The sequence below is a fragment of the Tiliqua scincoides genome, chromosome 1 (assembly GCF_035046505.1).
Source record: "Tiliqua scincoides isolate rTilSci1 chromosome 1, rTilSci1.hap2, whole genome shotgun sequence".
Classification (NCBI taxonomy): domain Eukaryota; kingdom Metazoa; phylum Chordata; class Lepidosauria; order Squamata; family Scincidae; genus Tiliqua; species Tiliqua scincoides.
In genome coordinates, this window is record NC_089821.1 from 310932705 (window position 1) to 310951083 (window position 18379).

The 18379-nt window shown below is 49.4% G+C and overlaps 1 protein-coding gene across 1 annotated transcript in view; it reads left to right on the forward strand.

Moving 5' to 3' along the window:
* TRIM9 (tripartite motif containing 9) overlaps window positions 1-6996 on the forward strand; it is a 65436-nt gene extending 58440 nt beyond the window's left edge. The window contains exons 9-13 of the mRNA XM_066611638.1: window positions 228-263; window positions 1463-1486; window positions 3036-3339; window positions 5587-5749; window positions 6934-6996. Coding sequence (XP_066467735.1) covers window positions 228-263; window positions 1463-1486; window positions 3036-3339; window positions 5587-5749; window positions 6934-6996 — 590 coding nt within the window. The remainder of the gene's footprint in view (window positions 1-227; window positions 264-1462; window positions 1487-3035; window positions 3340-5586; window positions 5750-6933) is intronic.
* Window positions 6997-18379: the final 11383 nt, after the last annotated feature.

Genomic DNA, 18379 nt, shown 5'->3' on the forward strand with positions numbered 1-18379 from the left:
AGTGGCTGGCCTGATGTTCTAGTTTTAGCACTGGGGGTGTTCAAGGGGCGAACCTGCAGGCACACAAGATGCGCCCTGCTCTGTTTGAGCTTGGGCTTCTCCAAAGAATCTGGCAACTTGCTCAAGCTTGGTGCTGACTTTTGTGAGAGCTTTTGCGGCCTTTTGAGTGACACAAGCCTGGTGGTCATTTTGAGTGTCGACGTGTGAAATGTAGTCTCTCTTTATAGGTTTTGAGACTCAGTCAGGACCCTTCTCTCAATTAGGCAAGTATATTTCTTCCGCCTCAATGGCATTTTCGTTGTTTCAGTCCTGTCTTCCCTGACTCGCTTATTTGTCTCTAGTGAAGGGACGCCCGGTGTGTAAGTCCAAGAAAATGTTTGTCCCGTCCTCTCCGTTCTTGTTCGTGGTGACTTGAAACCAAGCGAGAAAACCATCATCCCAGAGAGTGATTCCAAAATGAGAAATGGCTATTTTCAAAGGCATGTCGTTTTACCCCTCCCTTACTTGACTTAGCCCATAAGGCACTTCTGCAGGCTGCCTCCCTCATGCATCCCAATGGAGCCACTTCAGTCAACCCTTGCAGGATCCAGGAGGGGGAGAAGCCAAATCTCTGCAGGTTTTGACCTTCTCCAGCAAGCTGGTCTAGCCAAGACAAAATTGTAGCTCAATGGCAAGCAAGCAGACATCCAGACAGGGGAGTATGGAGAGAGAAACAAGTAATTGGGGGGGGGCCAAGAACTAGGAAACCATGCAGACCCAGGCAAAGGGAAATGAGGAGCCAAGTGTGAGTTGCTAACAGGATGTGTTCAGATGAATTCTGCAGACAGGGAAGTTTGCAGAGGGCCAAGGAAGGACAGTGAGCAGTCACAACAACCCTGTGAGGTGGGATGGGCCAAGAGTACACAGTTAGTCTGGAGTCACCCAAGGAGCATCAGGACTGTTCAGGGATTCAAGTCTGGGTCTCCCCAGCGCTCAAACCACTTCTCTGCACTGGCTCAATGTACACATGTTGGTACCTCTGTACTCACAAGGAATTGCTGGATTGGGGCATAAACTGGGGGAAAGGCTCCCGCAGAGCCAGCTTGGAATCAGCCCTTGTACAGTAGTTTGAAAACTTGACTGGATTTTCTTTTTGATGAAAGAGGACAGAATAGTCTGCTTTTCTATTTGGTTTCTGGTGGAGCTGTGAGAGGGCAGGTATTCTGAAAAACCAGGGCCTTTTTTGGAACTAGCCAGATCCGCTTTGTCCACCTTCTTCCCTCCCATCTGCACAGCTGTGTGATCTGAGGTGCATGTCATGTTTAACTGTGTGGGGGGGGGGAGGGAGGGAGCAGAGAAAAGTTTGTAGTCCACAGACCAGTCCCTGAACAAAAGCCGCCACTGACTCTTTAGTCTCTATATATAAATACCGACTGTGCTCTTATTTGTTCCCCTTCATGCACTTCACCTGGAATGACAACAGTTGATATTAAAAAACTGGTAGCAGGTATGAAACTCCTGGGAGCATGGGGGAAAGCGGGTCGGGGGAAGAAACACACTGACGGGCGAGAGAGGGTTCTTTTAAAACCTGTGCGGCCTGGTCATATGCTAGGCTTTCTTTGTGTGCTGTCCTGGTGATGTCTTCTCTGTGAGACGTCTTCTTGTAATGTGGTCACAGCCAGGCAGTTGGGATGTGCCCACCTCACTACCCAGAGTTCGCAGTGAAGTTCAGCATGCACATGGGCTCTTCCATCCTTGTCTGTGTTGGGACAATGCTGCGCATCCTATTGGGAATTCTCATTTTATATGTTGCATGTTCCATGACACATGGAAGAGAATATGGCAGCCCCTATGTGCACAGACCAGCTGTATGTGGGAGTCTCACTCAGAAATGCTCCGTTCAGTCCAGGGAGAGAAGGCACAATAGGAGAAAGCTCTGAGCGTACAACTGGGAATCCCACCCTGTTTGCTCAACCCTTTTTGGCAGGACAGCCCACCAGGAGTGCATCGGAATTCCACAGATGCACCATGTGCTCACAATAGCACAGTAACTGGGTGGGTTCTGGTGCAACTGACTGTTCAGAGACAACCATTTGCCCTGCCTGTTTTGCACTGAGCCCTTGGCAGTGCCCTCATCTGCAGCGTCACCACAAGCCCTGCCTGCAATTCTTCCTCCACATTTGCACAGTGTACAGCTTTTGCTTATTATGACCAATTCCTATGGCTCTTCTGCCTCAAGCATGGCGAGAGTAAACTAGCACCCAGTCATGCTTTTGTCTATGCAAAGACAAAAGTTGTCTATGTTGCAGGAGAGGTGTGGCTGCCTCTGAAAATGGCAGCCTCAGGCCTACAAATGAAAATGTGGGGTTGGGTTGCTGTTTTTGGTGGCAGCTGCGTGTCCCCTGTAGCCCTGAGTTCTGGCATTGGAGGTTTTGAAGCACTGACCAGTGAAAAGACTGAGCCAACTGCCTTCCTAGAGGATTGAGGTAAGGATGGGTGGGATTTGTGCAGAGAAAGCAAACAGAACCATGTCGGTTAGAGAATACCAAGTGCCCAGTGAACTCAGATCGGTAGGGTCGGTTTCCCGCTATGGACAACCAGATGCCCTTCTTCTCAGGAGAAACTCGTACCTGGAGCATTGCATGTGTCATTGCATTCCAGCATTGCATGTTGGAAACAGGCTCTTTTCCTGGACCCCTGCTGGACCCACTTGCTGGTTGCACTGGGGAAGTACAGCCAGGCTCCTCTCAGTAGCTTCCATCCCATTTTGGTTCTTTCTTTCACTGAGCCCCCAGTCTATTTAACAGGGACTGTGCTGAAGAGACATCGCTTCTTGTAGTCACCCCAGTCTGACTTTCTGTGCTGCCTTTTGGATTTGCCTGGTACCCTCTTCCTGGAAGCCCTGGGAAAAGGCCAGCTCACAGCACCCCCCGCAGATCCAAATGTCCTCCTGGCATGGCATGCAATGCTTTTATGTCCCACCTGTGCACCTCTGCTCAGCAGCGCCTGCCCTTTCGTTCATGACAGTAACAACTTCTGCTGGGTGTGTGTTTCAGTGGCCTGGTTCTCTTTCGACCCCAGCACCGCCCACTCCGACATCATCTTCTCCAACGACAACCTGACGGTCACCTGCAACAGCTACGATGACAGGGTCGTGCTGGGCAAAACTGGCTTTTCCAAAGGGCTCCACTATTGGGAGTTGTCCATTGACCGTTACGACAACCACCCAGACCCAGCCTTTGGGGTTGCCCGGGTGGACGTTCTGAAGGATGTCATGCTGGGGAAGGACGACAAGGCTTGGGCCATGTATGTGGACAATAACCGGAGCTGGTTCATGCACAACAATTCTCACACCAACAGGTATGTGGTCCCCAGTAAACCCCTCCTTCTGCCTAGCTGTGACCCTGTTAGTCAATCAGAGTTGCTGGGACCTCCGGCATGCAGAGCCTGAGTTCTGTTTCTGAGCAGCCGAGTCCATTGCTCAGAGAGGTGCCAAGTCAGTCCACAGCTTCTGTGGCTTCTGCTGTGTATTTGGCAGTGTCGTAAACAAAGGGGGGTTTGGGGGCCTTCAGTTCTTGGTTTTTGAACCCTAAAGCCCTCAAGGCCCCTTGCCCAGTAGTACTGCCACCACCCTGTACGTGCCAGTGCCTTCGTCCAGGGACACTGAGACCTTCTGGGCTTAACTCTATCCCTTGCAGGCACTGAGCTCCTTCTCCAATTAAAGCCCCAGTCCTCAAGTTACTAGACCTCAATGAGCACTTGGTAGCTTGCTGAACAGCTAGGTAGGATTCTGAACCTTTGTCCCCAACAGACAATGAAACAGCTTAGTAAAAGAGATTTGAGTTTATTAAGTACATAAGGTTACGAGCTAAACAAACACATCGGTAAAGCAGCTACCACGTTTTCCAGACTCACAAAGAGAGTCTGGTCCAACAAGAAGCTGATGGAACATACCAAGATCCAGGTCTACAGAGCTTGCGTCCTGAGTACACTTCTGTACTGCAGCGAGTCATGGACTCTTCACTCACAACAGGAGAGGAAACTGAATGCTTTCCACATGCGCTGCCTCCGACGTATTCTCGGCATCACCTGGCAGGACAAAGTTCCAAACAACACAGTCCTGGAACGTGCTGGAATCCCTAGCATGTATGCACTACTGAAACAGAGACGCCTGCGTTGGCTCGGTCATGTCATGAGAATGGATGATGGCCGGATCCCAAAGGATCTCCTCTATGGAGAACTCGTGCAAGGAAAGTGCCCTACAGGTAGACCACAGCTGAGATACAAGGACATCTGCAAGAGGGATCTGAAGGCCTTAGGAGTGGACCTCAACAAGTGGGAAACCCTGGCCTCTGAGCGGCCCGCTTGGAGGCAGGCTGTGCAGCATGGCCTTTCCCAGTTTGAAGAGACACTTGGCCAACAGTCTGAGGCTAAGAGGCAAAGAGGAAGGCCCATAGCCAGGGAGACAGACCAGGGACAGACTGCACTTGCCCCCAGTGTGGAAGGGATTGTCACTCCCGAATTGGCCTTTTCAGCCACACTAGATGCTGTTCCAGAACCACCTTTCAGAGCGCGATACCATAGTCTTTCGAGACTGAAGGTTGCCAACTACTACTAAGGTTACACACTCTACAATAAGGCAGCAAATGCTAGAGCCATAAACATCTAGGAAACTTATCAGCAATAAAATAATAAAGCTAGCTGGCTATCTCTATTAATCCCTATCTCTCACCTGGGTCAGTTACTCTTGTAGATCTCTTAGCGCCAGGGCTACCTATGAGGCCAGGTGCCCATGATGGACAATGGAGCTCACATGCGTGCAGGATGTTGCTCTCAAAACTCTGTCCAAGAGGGAACCCACACACCCCTTGGGCACTCATTATTTTACTTCTTATGCTAATAGTGCTGAGGTGACTTCATACTATTTAGACTGTCCAATCAGAACCCTTGAGGAACAGAACCTTCTGGAAGTTGGCCTGGTTGCTAACCCCTCTTAGTTTTTTACCCCTCCCAACTGGAGATCCACAGCTGCACTCCATCACACTTGATCAGGCGCCTCTCCGTCTGCTAAGGTGCTAAACATTCCAATGGGTTGTAATTCTTGTTGTCTGTCCTTTCTGGCCAGCAAAGGAGAGACAACAATCTTTTTGTTTATTTACTCACATTCCTGCAGCTGGCAACTGCTAGCAACTTCTCCGTTACACGGTCTTAGTTTGGTTCAGGCTTCTGCTGCCAACCTAGGCCTAACATGTACTTATTCATGACAGGCGGTCACGTGCATGAGGCTCTTTTCTGTCACAGCAGTGGTGAAGCTGTGTAGTGGAGTGGCGTGTTAAGTACTGCAGGTGCCACGGTGCATGCGCAAGTCCTCCAACTTACTGCTGGGGCCGTTCTGGGCTGTGACAGCAACATGCATGCGATCGGCACTTGCACACACTGCTCCTCCTCCTCCTCACTTAGCTCAGGTGCTCATAAGTGCCTATGTAATCACGGAAGCGTGTTCCTCTCATACTGGCACGTCTGGCCAAGTCACCACGAAGAGCCCTCGAAAAGATGTGCTTGCACAGGCTCCTCATATGCCCACTTCCTCTGCTTCCTCCCTGACAGGACTGAAGGAGGCATCACCAAAGGGGCTACTGTTGGTGTTTTGCTTGACCTCACCAGGAGAACCTTGACCTTCTCCATCAACGAGGACCAGCAGGGGCCTGTGGCCTTTGAGAACCTGGAGGGCATCTTCTTTCCTGCTGTCAGTCTGAACAGAAATGTTCAAGTAAGGACTGAAAAGGGGTGGGTTGGCTGGCAAGTGAGCAGCAGAGGCTGTAAAGCATGTCTCTTGGGTGGGATGGCAAGAATTTTGGTGGAGAGAGCAGCCTTATCATAGTTAGTGCTGCTTGCACAAGAAATAAATCCTGTTTTGGGGCAAAGTCATCTGAAATTCTGCAGTCTAAATTAATTCTGCACATTTTGCTCATTTTGACCTTCTCCATCAAGGAGGGCCAATGAGCATTTTATGTTGCTTCTCCTGGTCATGGAGAGTTGTGATGGGAGACCTCAGCCAGACATTGGCTGCGATCCTATGCACACTTCCTTGGGAGTAAGCCCCATTAAACTAAATGGGACTTAGCTGGGTAGACATGGATAGCATTGCCCTGATTGCCACATACATCAAGCTTAATTTCACAGTAGCAAGGACTATGAATGTGCTTTTTTGGGAAAGAAAGCAAGCCAAATTTTTCAGGAAGTTTGATACTCGGTGCCATCATGTGTGGGCATTTTCTCCTGTTCTGTCAGAACTGTACGAACAGTGGTTCCATGGTGAGACCCTTGGTCCAGCCAGTTCAGTGGCTCTTGGTGTTTCAGGCTGAGGGGCCTTTCCCAGCCCTACCTACCTGGCAATGCAGGGATTGAACCTACAGACAAAGGAGGTGCTTTTCCACTGAGCTCTGACTCCGTCTTCAGTTGGGAGAAACAGACCCATAACTCTGGCATCACAAGAGCCACTACCAGGTTTAAAAGAACCTGTTGAACTCATGTGCATGTTGCCTTGGAAGGAAGCCTTGCTGGGTTCAGTGGGGCTCACTCTAGGTAAGACTGTTAAGAGTTGCAGCCACAAAATAGGTTATTTTTGTTACTACAGGCAGTTGCCCTAGAAACAGAGCTGCAGAACCCAGAAGAGTTACTTTTTCAGATTTTGACCTACATTTTGATGTGTGTGTTTGTTTTCTCAGATTTTCTCATAATTATTATACAGAATCACTTTGAGTGGCAGTGTAGCGTTGCTTGCCCAGGGTTTTGGGAATAAGGTACATTACATATTTAATTCTTTAAAATAAAAATATGTCCGGGGTTGGCTTTCTGACCACAGGAAAAGGAAGCACCCACATTTCAGTGAAATTACCAGTTTGAAATGCCCTTCAGGTCCAGCTCTGTGCTACCAAGTGATTTTGCTTGCAGGTGACACTTCACACTGGCCTGCCAGTCCCAGACTTCTACAACTCGCGGGGTCCCATGCAGTAAGGAGACCGGGATGCCGGGTGGCTTTTTCTCAGGACTACATCGAGACGAGAGCTGCATTCTGTTTTCTTCAGGAACTGACCTCGCTGGAACACAGAGGAGAATATCTGGTGGCCGATGATTCCAGGCCAATGAAACCAAATGTTTTTAGTAGGGGGGAAAAATCTGGAGAAGAGGAAGGACAACTCAGACTTGGCGCCCTACAGCTAGGCCGCGATCCATGGCCCTCCCTGGCCCTCTGTGCTGTGTGTGTTTGCTTTGCTATTTTTTGCTCTTTTGGCTGATAACAAAGTTTCCAGAGACCTGGTGACACGTCGGCTTTTTGGTTCTTTTTCATTTCCACTTTGCATTTCTCTCTTCGCCCAAATGGGAGTCCATTCCTGATTATGCATCAGTTGCCACTGAGCCACTTGGATGCCAAAAGGAATCCTCTGCTCCTGTCACTTTGGGTGGGGACTGTACGTATGGAGATCCTAAAGCTTCTAAAGGCGTTGGGGCAGGTAGCAAGAATCCTTTGATGCTGAATGCATTTGCTTCCGGTCCTCTTTATCTCCACCTTCTCTCTCCTTGTGGCCTTTTTCGTGGAATACCCTCAACGATGTTGGCCTTGGATTATCACCCCGTCTGCATATTCAGCCATGTAGGGTGAATCGGTCATGGGTAAAGGGCTTTTTGTTGGGTGGGGGGCAGAGAAAAAGGGTCACATGATTTTTGTAGAAATGGGGCAGGTTCTCACGCTGGAGTCAGGAGGGTTGATAACATACAGCAGCATTTTTCAATATTTTTCTTCTCATGGCACATCTCTATGGTCTTTGCCCCTTTTGATACCACTTTCAACTTCCAGGAGATTCTTCTGGGTTCTGTGGCTCTGTTTCTAGGACAACTGTCTGTAGCAACAAATTGTCTGTCCTTCTTCCTCTGCTGAAGAGAGGCAGAAATTCGTCACTACAGGCAGTTGCCCTAGAAACAGAGCCACAGAACCCAGAAGAGTTTTTCAGCTCTTTTCAACTGCTGTGGTCCAAACTCCCATTGCACACCTGTGGACCTTTTGAGGTACACCAATTTGCCGCAGCACACTGGTTGAAAATCACTGACATACAGGCACGGCAGCTGTTTCATTCTTCATTATTTTTAAAAATTCAATTGCCACTTTTTTGTCCAAGGGGATGCTTGAGGTAGCTCAGGTTCACCACAAATCCCAGGTTCTACTGTGTCTACCACATAGTAGAACACGTGTGGTTTATCAATGTTAAGTGGCTAGGAAGGCTTGCTTCTGTTTGTTCTTCCTGTGTCTGCCACACACAGTTCTACAACTTCTTTTTATCTTCTGGAAAATCTTCTTTTTACAACAAAATGAATGCAGAGAAAGGAGAGCCTTCTTTCTCCAGTGCATTAAGCACTTTCTTCTCAGCCCAGCTCCAGTACTGAAAGTGCACTGAAATGGGATGGTAAGACAGGAGGATTCCAATCCCCCCATCTGCATTCATAAAATTAGACTTTATCCTCCCCCCCCCCCCCATTCTAGAGATGAATGGGGCAGACTCATGAAAAACAGCTATGGCTTCCTCCATCTCATCTGCCATTAAGGCAGTAAACCTGTATCTGGGCTGTACTGCATTAGACTGGGGGGGGGGGGGAGGCTCACAAGGGCACATTCCTTGCACATAGAAAACAACCATTATGCAAAATCCAATTTCTTATCTCATTAGGATGGGTGGTTGGATTTAGTAGATAACTTGTGTTTTGAATGCAGCAACTCTCCAACGCAAGATAATTGGGTTCTAATTGAAACAATTTGTCAGTTCAACTTATCCCACTTCAAATGGGGGACGACGACAAATCCTGTGTATTTGCACCCAACAAATTAAGGCTGAGGGGAACAAAGAATGCAACATTCACCTGCTACACTGGAAAACCAGTCTGGCGCTTGTTTGCCAAACCAGTTGTCCTGAGACAGCAAACTCTAGAATTCAGTTTGGTTTCTCATTTGATCTAGTAGTTAACCTTTTGGCCTGTTACTGAAAGGGAGGGGGGTGACCCTGGGACAATCTAGGGTTCCTAATTTGTATGTGTTTCATCACAGCAGAGAGGGCAGTAACTTCTTCACTGAGGAGGGGGTGGACACCTTTCCAGGTGGGGTTTCCAAACAATGGATGGAAATCAGTGTTTTCCTGAGAGCCAGCAGAAAGTTCCAGAACGTTGTGCCTGCGCTGTGTGCACGTGTACTTTGTTGCCTGTGAACGTTGGCTTCAGACACACATAAGCTGAAGAAGAACAGTCATTTTTACGTCATAGGGGACAAAAAATATTACAAAGGGAGGCAATCTTGCCAATTTCTAACTCTTGTTTCCTAGCGATGGTAATGAAACTGTAAGCTAAGCCAGGATCTGGCAGCAGTTCCCACATTACTTGCATAATCAGCAAAATCAGCTCTTTAACGACATTGAATGGGTTTGTACGGTGGCGTAGCTGGAGGGGGTGGAGCACTCAGCCTCACAGGGAGGTGGGCGAGCGGCCCCTCCCTTTGGAGCCATTCCCGGCAGGGGTGGCAAAAAGGAGCCATATGGCTCCGTTTCCTCCCCCCCACCAGGAATGGCTCCGAAGGGAGGGGCCGCTCGCCCACCTCCCTGCCAGGCTGAGTGTTCCGCCGCCCCCTCCAGCTACAGCACCGGGTTCATAAATTATGGTCAAGATAATCCAAAAGGAGTTTGCTCCTGTAACAGTGGGAGATTCCCTGACCAAGTAAACATGGAGTGTTGATTCTGGAGAATAGCCCTGAACTAACCATTTTGAGGTGTTAATGGAAACCCTCAAGGTATCGTTTTGTTTCTGAGAATGACCCTTCTGTGCCACCGTTCTGTGTTTTCCAACTGCATACTGGTACTTGCCACACAACTGTGGCATTTTAAATATTGGCATTGCCAAGAGTGGCAGAAATAATCTTGCCTTAAAAAGAGACCACCACCGACTAAGCAGATTTCAAATCCCTTCCTGGCCAAGGAAGAAAGGCCTGGAAGAAAGAAAAAGGCAAGAGCAAGGATCTTCCTTCCTCTCATGGCACTCACCATCTCAGGAAATTAAACAGGCTCGTTGCCATGGCTACCTTTCGTGGTTGTTACCTTCGTGGCTGAAACCAGGTCATCCAGTGGTTTATCATCATCATGAACTCCTTTATCCTTATAATGTTTTCCTTCTTCATTTTTATCACCATCATTTTATTAATTACTTCCTGGGTTTTTATGATTAACCTTGTCTCAGTGTTAACTCCTCTGTTCCCTGTTCATGCTTCTCCATTGCTGCTGGCTAAGAAGGAACACCACAGTGGGATATTCCCCCACTGGATGGCTGTACACCAGTGTAACTCCTACAAGACCCACATCATTGCCATCTCTGCAGTGAGGATCCCACAGCTGAACCTACATCAGTTCAACCAGTAAAGGAAGAGGGCTGACAGGGCCACTACAGTGGGCACTTGTACATCTGCTTCCTTTTCAGAGAATTAGGCTGCAGCCTGACTACTTGGGAGTAAGCCCTACTGAACTCAGTGAGACTTACTTCTGAGCAGACAGGCATAGGATTGTGTTGTTAATGCATTGTCCTGCTACACTGGAGTAGGGCCTATGGGGTTAACTGAGTAATGCCTGAAGGAGACCAGTTGCAGGAAAAATTATGATAAATAGCAAGCAAGGTCATATGTAGTGTGGCTGAGCATCAGGCATCACCCAGCAGAGTCAGGACCTGGAACAGCTCCACGGGAGCAGCAATGTTGTTCCAACAGGTACTAGGGCATCGCCGAGCCCTTATGAATTCTCTCAAAATCTGTCTCAGTTCAGGTCTCAAGGAATTGAAAAGGGACTGCAGTTTTGCCTTGGAGCCTGGTTGCTTTATGGCATTTGATAGCCTTTAGATGTATCTTCTAGGGCCACAGTCTGTTGCCTCAGAAAAGGATCACACTGCTCTTCTGAATGGTCTGCGGACCATGGAGTTAGAACCCCACAACAAGTCCTGCTCACTGAGCAGTTTGGGGGCTGTTCTCCTTGGACTGAACTACGGCCATGTTTATGAATTTGCAGGGGGACTTTCTCAGCCTTTGAGTTCCTGCTTGCGGTCAAGCTGCTGACCAGAAGATATCTTGCCACCTTGGGGAGAAAGGTGGATTATAAATAAATATATATATATATCTTTAGCTCAAGAGGAAGCCGCCCTCTAAGATCTGTGCACAAACATGGCCAACAAACCTTCCTAGCATATGCTATTTCCAAACTCAGAAGTGCCTGGTAATTAAGGCCGTCATATGCAACTCCCATCCCCTCTAGCTCCACCCGGCATGGTTGGTGCTGTAATGTTCCCTCCGTAAAAGGGACAGCATGCTGCTCACATGCTCTTCTTTGGTTGCGGTTTGGTGATGCTCCCTGGAGAGAGACAGCCATCTGTGTTTAGAGTTTGAGATACCATTTCTTTTCACCATCATGCCTAGTAATTAAATGGTTGAAAACCTGTTTTAATTAATTCGATCAGGAGTAGAGACGAATCAAAGTGGGGGCAGAGGAGAGGATCAAAGGTAACAATATCAAAGCAAAATGACAAAGGAAGAAAAATGCTGCATCAAGGCAAGACATCTCTGTAAATAAGGACTTGTCCCCTGTTAGAATCCCCTCCCTTTAGAGCTGGTTTTGATCTGTTCTGATGATGTGATTCTGGCACTATGTTGATCTGATTGATTGAATGGGTGCTAATCTCGCGGTCAAGCTATTAGTTTCTTTCGGCTGCGGAGGAGCCAGGTTGCAGGATGACCCGGCTCTCCTCATTTCCGTTCCCAAGGAGGCTTGGTGGCTGGCCCATGGCAGCCTCGCTTCCCACACATTGGCCCTGCTTCCTTCTGATGTTTCCGATGCTTAGAATAGATTCCTCGTGACTTGTAACACGTCTTTGGCCCCATATTGCAACCATTAGCTGCATACAACTGCCCTCGAGGCCCAAAACGGCCGTATCTGTTGGTCTAATAAAAGCCTTTTAGTCAGAGAATTGCGGGTATTTCTGACTCCTTTCTTGTTTCATTGGGTTACATCTGAGAGGGGAAGAGGAGAACATCTACAAGGCAACAGCCAGAATCCAGCTGGGGGGACTGGAAGTCTCTGCAGAGCATGTGCCGGTATATTAATCGTGAGTATTAATGCTTCAATTCGGTTGCACAACGTATTTGCAAATATGCTGCACCTTCAGTGGTGTTTCAAGAATAATTTAACATCATAAAACACGCACACACTGAGTCAATGCAGAACAAAATCACAATGGCAAAAAAACCATAACATAAGAACATAAGAACAGCCCCACTGGATCAGGCCATAGGCCCATCTAGTCCAGCTTCCTGTATCTCACAGCAGCCCACCAAATGTCCCAGGAAGCACACCAGATAACAAGAGACCTCATCCTGGTGCCCTCCCTTGCATCTGGCCTTCTGACATAGCCCATTTCTAAAATCAGGAGGTTGCGCATACACATCATGGTTTGTAACCTGTAATGGATTTTTCCTCCAGAAACTTGTCCAATCCCCTTTTAAAGGTGTCCAGGCTAGACGCCATCACCACATCCTGTGGCAAGGAGTTCCACAGACCAACCACACGCTGAGTAAAGAAATATTTTCTCTTGTCTGTTCTAACTCTCCCAACACTCAATTTTAGTGGATGTCCCCTGGTTCTGGTGTTATGTGAGAGTGTAAAGAGCATCTCCCTATCCACTCTGTCCATCCCCCTGCATAATTTTGTATGTCTCAATCATGTCCCCCCTCAGGCATCTCTTTTCTAGGCTAAAGAGGCCCAAACGCCGTAGCCTTTCCTCATAAGGAAGGTGCCCCTTCCTGGGGCAGGGTGCCCTTAAGGAAGGGTGCCCACAGGGTGCCCACAAGGAAGGTGCCCCCTTCCTAAGAATGAAAAGAGCACTGAAATATAACATTAGGGGTCCACTAAGTTACATGACGGCTTCCCAGTGACTCAAGATAAACTTCCCAGTTTTGCTGCCCACCCATCAGGGATATGCAGTGGATGGGAGAGGCAGAGCCTCCCCACTGGAGTCCTTCAAAAAGTGCCACCACGTGTGAGGTGTGCAAGCACTCACAACCCTCCCACACAGCTTATTTTGGGCTTCTTTTGGGGTGTATCACCCCCCAGTGTGACCTGTAGGCATTGTGTGTTAAAGTGGGCTGTGTACCAAGTACACTTCGGCAAGAGAGAATTAGGGGTGTACCTGAAGGGGACACTTTCCCTGTTATGGAGAGGGCCTGACCCAGGAAGCACTAAGCTTAGTTTGGGGTGCAGGCAGGGTACATAATCAGGCTGCTCATTTAGCTGTGTGTCAGATCAGGAGCTGGAAACAGGACACCAACATTGGCCTAGTGAGGTGCAACAGCATGTCAGGAGAGTGGGGTGGGAGCACTGGTGGGTGCGCATCCAACAGGCACATCCATGCTCATGCCACTATTCTTCTGTGCCATCCTTACTGACCGACTCATTTTCTACGCAGTTCCAAAGGGTTGATAGATCTATGACTCAGTATCTATCTCTGGGGGGTGGCAGAAAGACCACCCTGCCAAAAACTATTTCCCTCTGCAGAGTCTCAGGTTGCACCAATACAACATCAGTAGACATTAAATTTGCATTGCACCACAGTGTTGGGGCAGAAATCCGGGGCATCCCCGGGGCTAAGGATTGAGAAGGGATTTTTTTCAGTTCTGATTTGCTTTTTGATTTTTAAAAGCAGGAGATGAATAACAGGGAAGGCTTTGTGACTTTGCCACATGAGATTCTAAAACTGTTCAAAACAGAGTGTTTTGAGTGAGGGGAGTCCCCATAAGCGGTGGCATAGCTAGAGGGGGTGCAAAACACTAAGGGTGCAATCCTAACCCCTTATGTCAGAGCTTTCCAGCACTGACATAAGGGCAATGCAGCTCTGAGGTAAGGGAACAAACATTCCCTTGCTTTGGGGAGGCCTCTGTGAGTGACACCCAACTGCAGGATGCAGCACACGTCCCATTGGCACCGCTATGCCAGTGCTGGAAAGCACTGACATAAGGGGTTAGGATTGCGCCCTAAGTTTTGCAAGGTGCCTCACCATGGCATGCAAGGGATCCTCTCCCTTTTGGAGCCATTCCAGGGGGTGGGAGCAAAACGGAGGCATTTGCCTCTTCTCTGGGCCTTCTCCGGCATTTGCCTCCATTTGGCTCCCACACCGGGAATGGCTCCGAAGGGGAGGGGGAGGGACTGCTTGCACACTGCAGTGAGGCTCTCTGCAAAACGTAGTGCTTTTCACCCCTCTAGCTACGCCACTGGTGTAAGCAGCCTCTCCCACTCACTCACCATCAGATCCATTCTGGGCAATGTGCAGTGTTGCCATCACTGCCCAGAATGGCTCTGACGGTGAGTGGGAGGGGCTGCTTATATGGCACACTGTGGCACCTGCAATACTTGCCATGACGCACACACTCCCCACATAGCTACACAATTGCACAGGACTCTCAGGGAATGCATCCTTCGAACTATTGCTGTAATTGAAATAAAATTAATGAACAAATTTGGTGTGTGTGTGTGTGATCCAGTGGGGCTTTTCTTATTTTCTTATGTGTGAGTGAGTGAGTGAGTGAGTGAGTGAGTGAGTACAGTTTGAAATTCTCCTGTAAGTGCGTGGGGCACAGAAGGTTAAGAACCTCTTTTCTACATTGTCAGTAGGGGAGAGGGCCCCTGTGTGGATCACCCAGGAGTAGCACAACCCGGCACAACACTGCCGGATGCCATTTTGGGTCTGCTGCTTCTGCACTTCTCGCGCACTGCCATGACACCCAGAAGCACAGGATTTCTAGTTTCATTTACGGGGACAGCGCATTTGCTGGAACCGGTCCTGCTGTTCTGGGCTTCATGGCAGCAAGTGAGGAGCACAGTGAGAAGGGGAATAATCTGCTTCTCACTCTGACCTTTGCAGGATGAGAGGCACCCTGAACCCACCACCCCCTTGGGCCATTCACAGTCTGCCACTGATGCGACCCAATTCAGGTGGCTGCGTGGGTGGGCCAGCAGTGGGCCAGTTGGAAGCAGGGAGTTCTAAAGGCTCTGTGTGAGCATGGAGAAGGCCTCACTGTGCTTTCTCACCCACTGAACTTCAGGTGGTGGTGGGACACACAGAACGGTCTACCCAAAAAGTCTTAGAGAGCAGACAGGCTGAGGTAGGAGAAGGTGGTCCTTCACACCCCTGGGTTCAGCTGTGGGCCCCTCCCCGACATTCACCTAGATGGCAGCATTTCCATCAGCACCGTCCTAAGCTATCCTACTGCTAGTAGCTGCTGGATGATGGTGGCCACTAACCTCCACACCTGGGGGTGCCCTAATTGCTGGGTCCTCAAGAAAAGGCTATGGGGCTTCCTCTCCTGGCCCTGTGCTTGTGTTGTGGCTGTGGCAACTCCCAGTTGCTTCTCCGACGACCAGGAGTTCACAAGGCAGCTGCCGTGGCTGTATCTGCGGCTGTCAACAGTGGTGGTTCTTGAAGGTGGTGTGGGTAGCTCTGGCTGCTGGTCTTGCTGCCACCATCACCTTCCCCACGCCTTTCGCCTGCCCCCTTTTCTAAGGCTGGTGGGAAGTGTGGGGGACGCAGCCACCGGCCACCTGGCAGATTGCCTTTGGAGACAGGCTGGCCCGAAAGTGATATTGGAATCTGGACTGGGAAATGGTGCACTGATTTTGGCAGCATTTCCACCTGGGCCCAGACCCAGGGAAAAGCCTGGCAAAAATGCTTCATTTTCAAGCAGACCACAAAAACAAGAGAAACAGTTGCCTCTTAGTTCCCAGAAGGTGGCGCCATCATCACTTGCGAATGATCCATTTGTGCTTAATAACATGGGGAGCTGCCCAGGTTCCAGTCCAAACAATAAGGAATCCTGTGACTCTGGAAAGACTCACAGGGTGATTGCAGCTGAGGTTCTCGTGGTCTGGGGTCCACTTCTTTGAACGGACTAAGTGCCATCCTCTGTTGGCAGAGCCTGGAGACACATGCCCAAAGGGCAAAGATGTAAATCGCGGGGCCAAATGCCATGACATGCAGGACGCAAGGAAGGTTGGGGACGTTCCTACACAAAGCTCAAATGTACACAAGGGAAGTAAGAACTTCCAGGAGGGTCGGCAGAATGGTCTCTTCTAACAAATCAACAAAAGAATCCTGTGGCCCTTCAAGGCCCATTACAATGGCAGCAGTAATTGGGGACAATCCTCTGCACAAGGGGTGTCAAACATAAGGCCCGTGGGCCAGATGTGACACCCAGAAGCTGTTTAACTGGCCCCCGTTCTAATTGGTCTCTCCCAGCATGATAATTGGGCTCTCTCATATCTTGAAATTCTGAACAAGATTTGCACATTTTCTCTTCTGTCATTTGCAGCCGATGAGTTTCTCTGTGAGAACAAAGTGCTTATTTCTGGTCATCATCTGCTTAATGATGTCACTTCCTGCTTAATAATGTCACTTCCAGCGCTCAGCAGGTATCATGAACACTATTTGGCCCACTACACAAAATGAGTTTGACACTCGGGCTCGACACTTTTCAGCTTTGCACAGAAATGTCACAGCTCCGTCTTTTGCATCTCACAGCCTTTTTGGAATCACTGGCTACGTTTTTCCATTTTTTTTCTGTGCATGCATGTATCTATCAGTCTACTCTGTCAACTTATAATGCTTCAGGATCTGTGGTCCACAACAGCTTGTGCCTCAACAGCTCTTATTGTTCTTTAAGGTGCCACATGACCCTGCATGGGTCTTGCTGCATCAGAGTAACGCAGCTACTCCAGCACACTGGGTCACAGTGGGGATTGCAATATATGGTTCAAGTCGTATGTGGGACTTCTGCGGGCCACTTGGCTTAGGGCACTTCGTCACTGACAGGGGTGGGGCATGTGAATGGCCCCAGAATCCCCCAGATCATCACTCAGGATTCTGGGGCAGTTGGTGCAGAGTCCAGCCAGCTTGAAGGTCAGATACCACACCAAACACAAGAGGCCCCCCCCATACTAGGGTACTGGCACTTGGCTGAGCCAAAAGGTGTGGCTCTCCAGTGATCACTACTTTCCAGGTATCAAATGGAGGTGCGGCCTGGTGGTTGAGCTGGTGCCTGCCTAAAGAAAGCTAAGCAGGTTCAGCTGTGGTCACAGTGATCTTCAGGTGCTGGTGGACAGTGTCAACCCACAGCTGCTCTCTGTCACTGCCACCTGCAAGACATCCCGTGATGTTGTCATCCTTGGGTGCCTCAGACCCACCCAACTGACCAGAACAGGCTTGTGTGAGCCATGGGGTCCTCCCAATTCAGTAAGGACTCCATAAGGAGAGAGTCAGGGTGCAACTGGACTGAGTTTTTTCCATCTAAAACAACCTAATGGGAGGGAAGAAGAAGAAGGACAGGAGGTTTAAAGCATGCAGTGGGCAAACAAGAAAGACCAGAATTTTAGTGCACAAAGACCAGGATAAAGTGGGCTTTAGCAAAGGAGGACTGGAACAGAAGTTTGGGTGGTTTTAAAGGAGATTGAAAAGGGAGGGAGAAATCATAGGAAGGGGATGGAGGGGGAATGAGCTCTCCTTAGCCTGCTGGGGGTGTGCTGTCCTTCCACAAAACAAGGTTGGGCTGCACGGCCTCAGGACCTGAGGGAAAATGCATGGCTTGAAGGGTGCACTTGAAGGCTGTTTTGGGGCTACTGGCTGACTGGAGGCAGTCTGGGGTGGTTTGCTCTGCAATCCAGGCAACTGCCCCCAAACAACCAAAGGTTTCATTTCAGAACCTTTCATCCCAAATCTGCCCAGTAGCGTAGCTAGAGGGGGTGCAAAGCACTAAGTTTTGCAGGGAGCCTCACCACGGTGTGAAAGGGGTACCTCCCCCCTCCGGAGTCATGCATATGCCTCCATTTTGCTCCCAACACCTGGAATGACTCCAAAGGGGAGGGGAAGGGCCCCTTGCATGCTGAGGTCAGGCTCCCTGCAAAACTTAGTGCTTTGCACCCCCTCTAGCTATGCCACTGCACCCAACTGAGTTTGTGTGTGCAGGTGTGGTGGCAAACACAAGGGCCTGTGTCTGAGAGCAGTGGTAGCGATGAACTCCAGTGCTTCCCCCAGAGATCATAAAATAGGCTGATGCCAATGTGCTGGGAGCTCTCCAGGCAGGAAGCATGTCCTGCCTCTGCCAAGCTGCCATCAAAGCTGCTACCAGTTCTTCTGCAGGTGCCTCGCTGGCCGTCCTCTCAGGTGCCACAGAAGCCACCTGCTGTTAGCAATCCCTGCCAGTCAGGTCCTTAATCTCTTCCAGGTCCACCACAAGGGAAAGCTAATTTCTCTTGTCGCCTCTAATATCACGACCGTTGGTCGACCC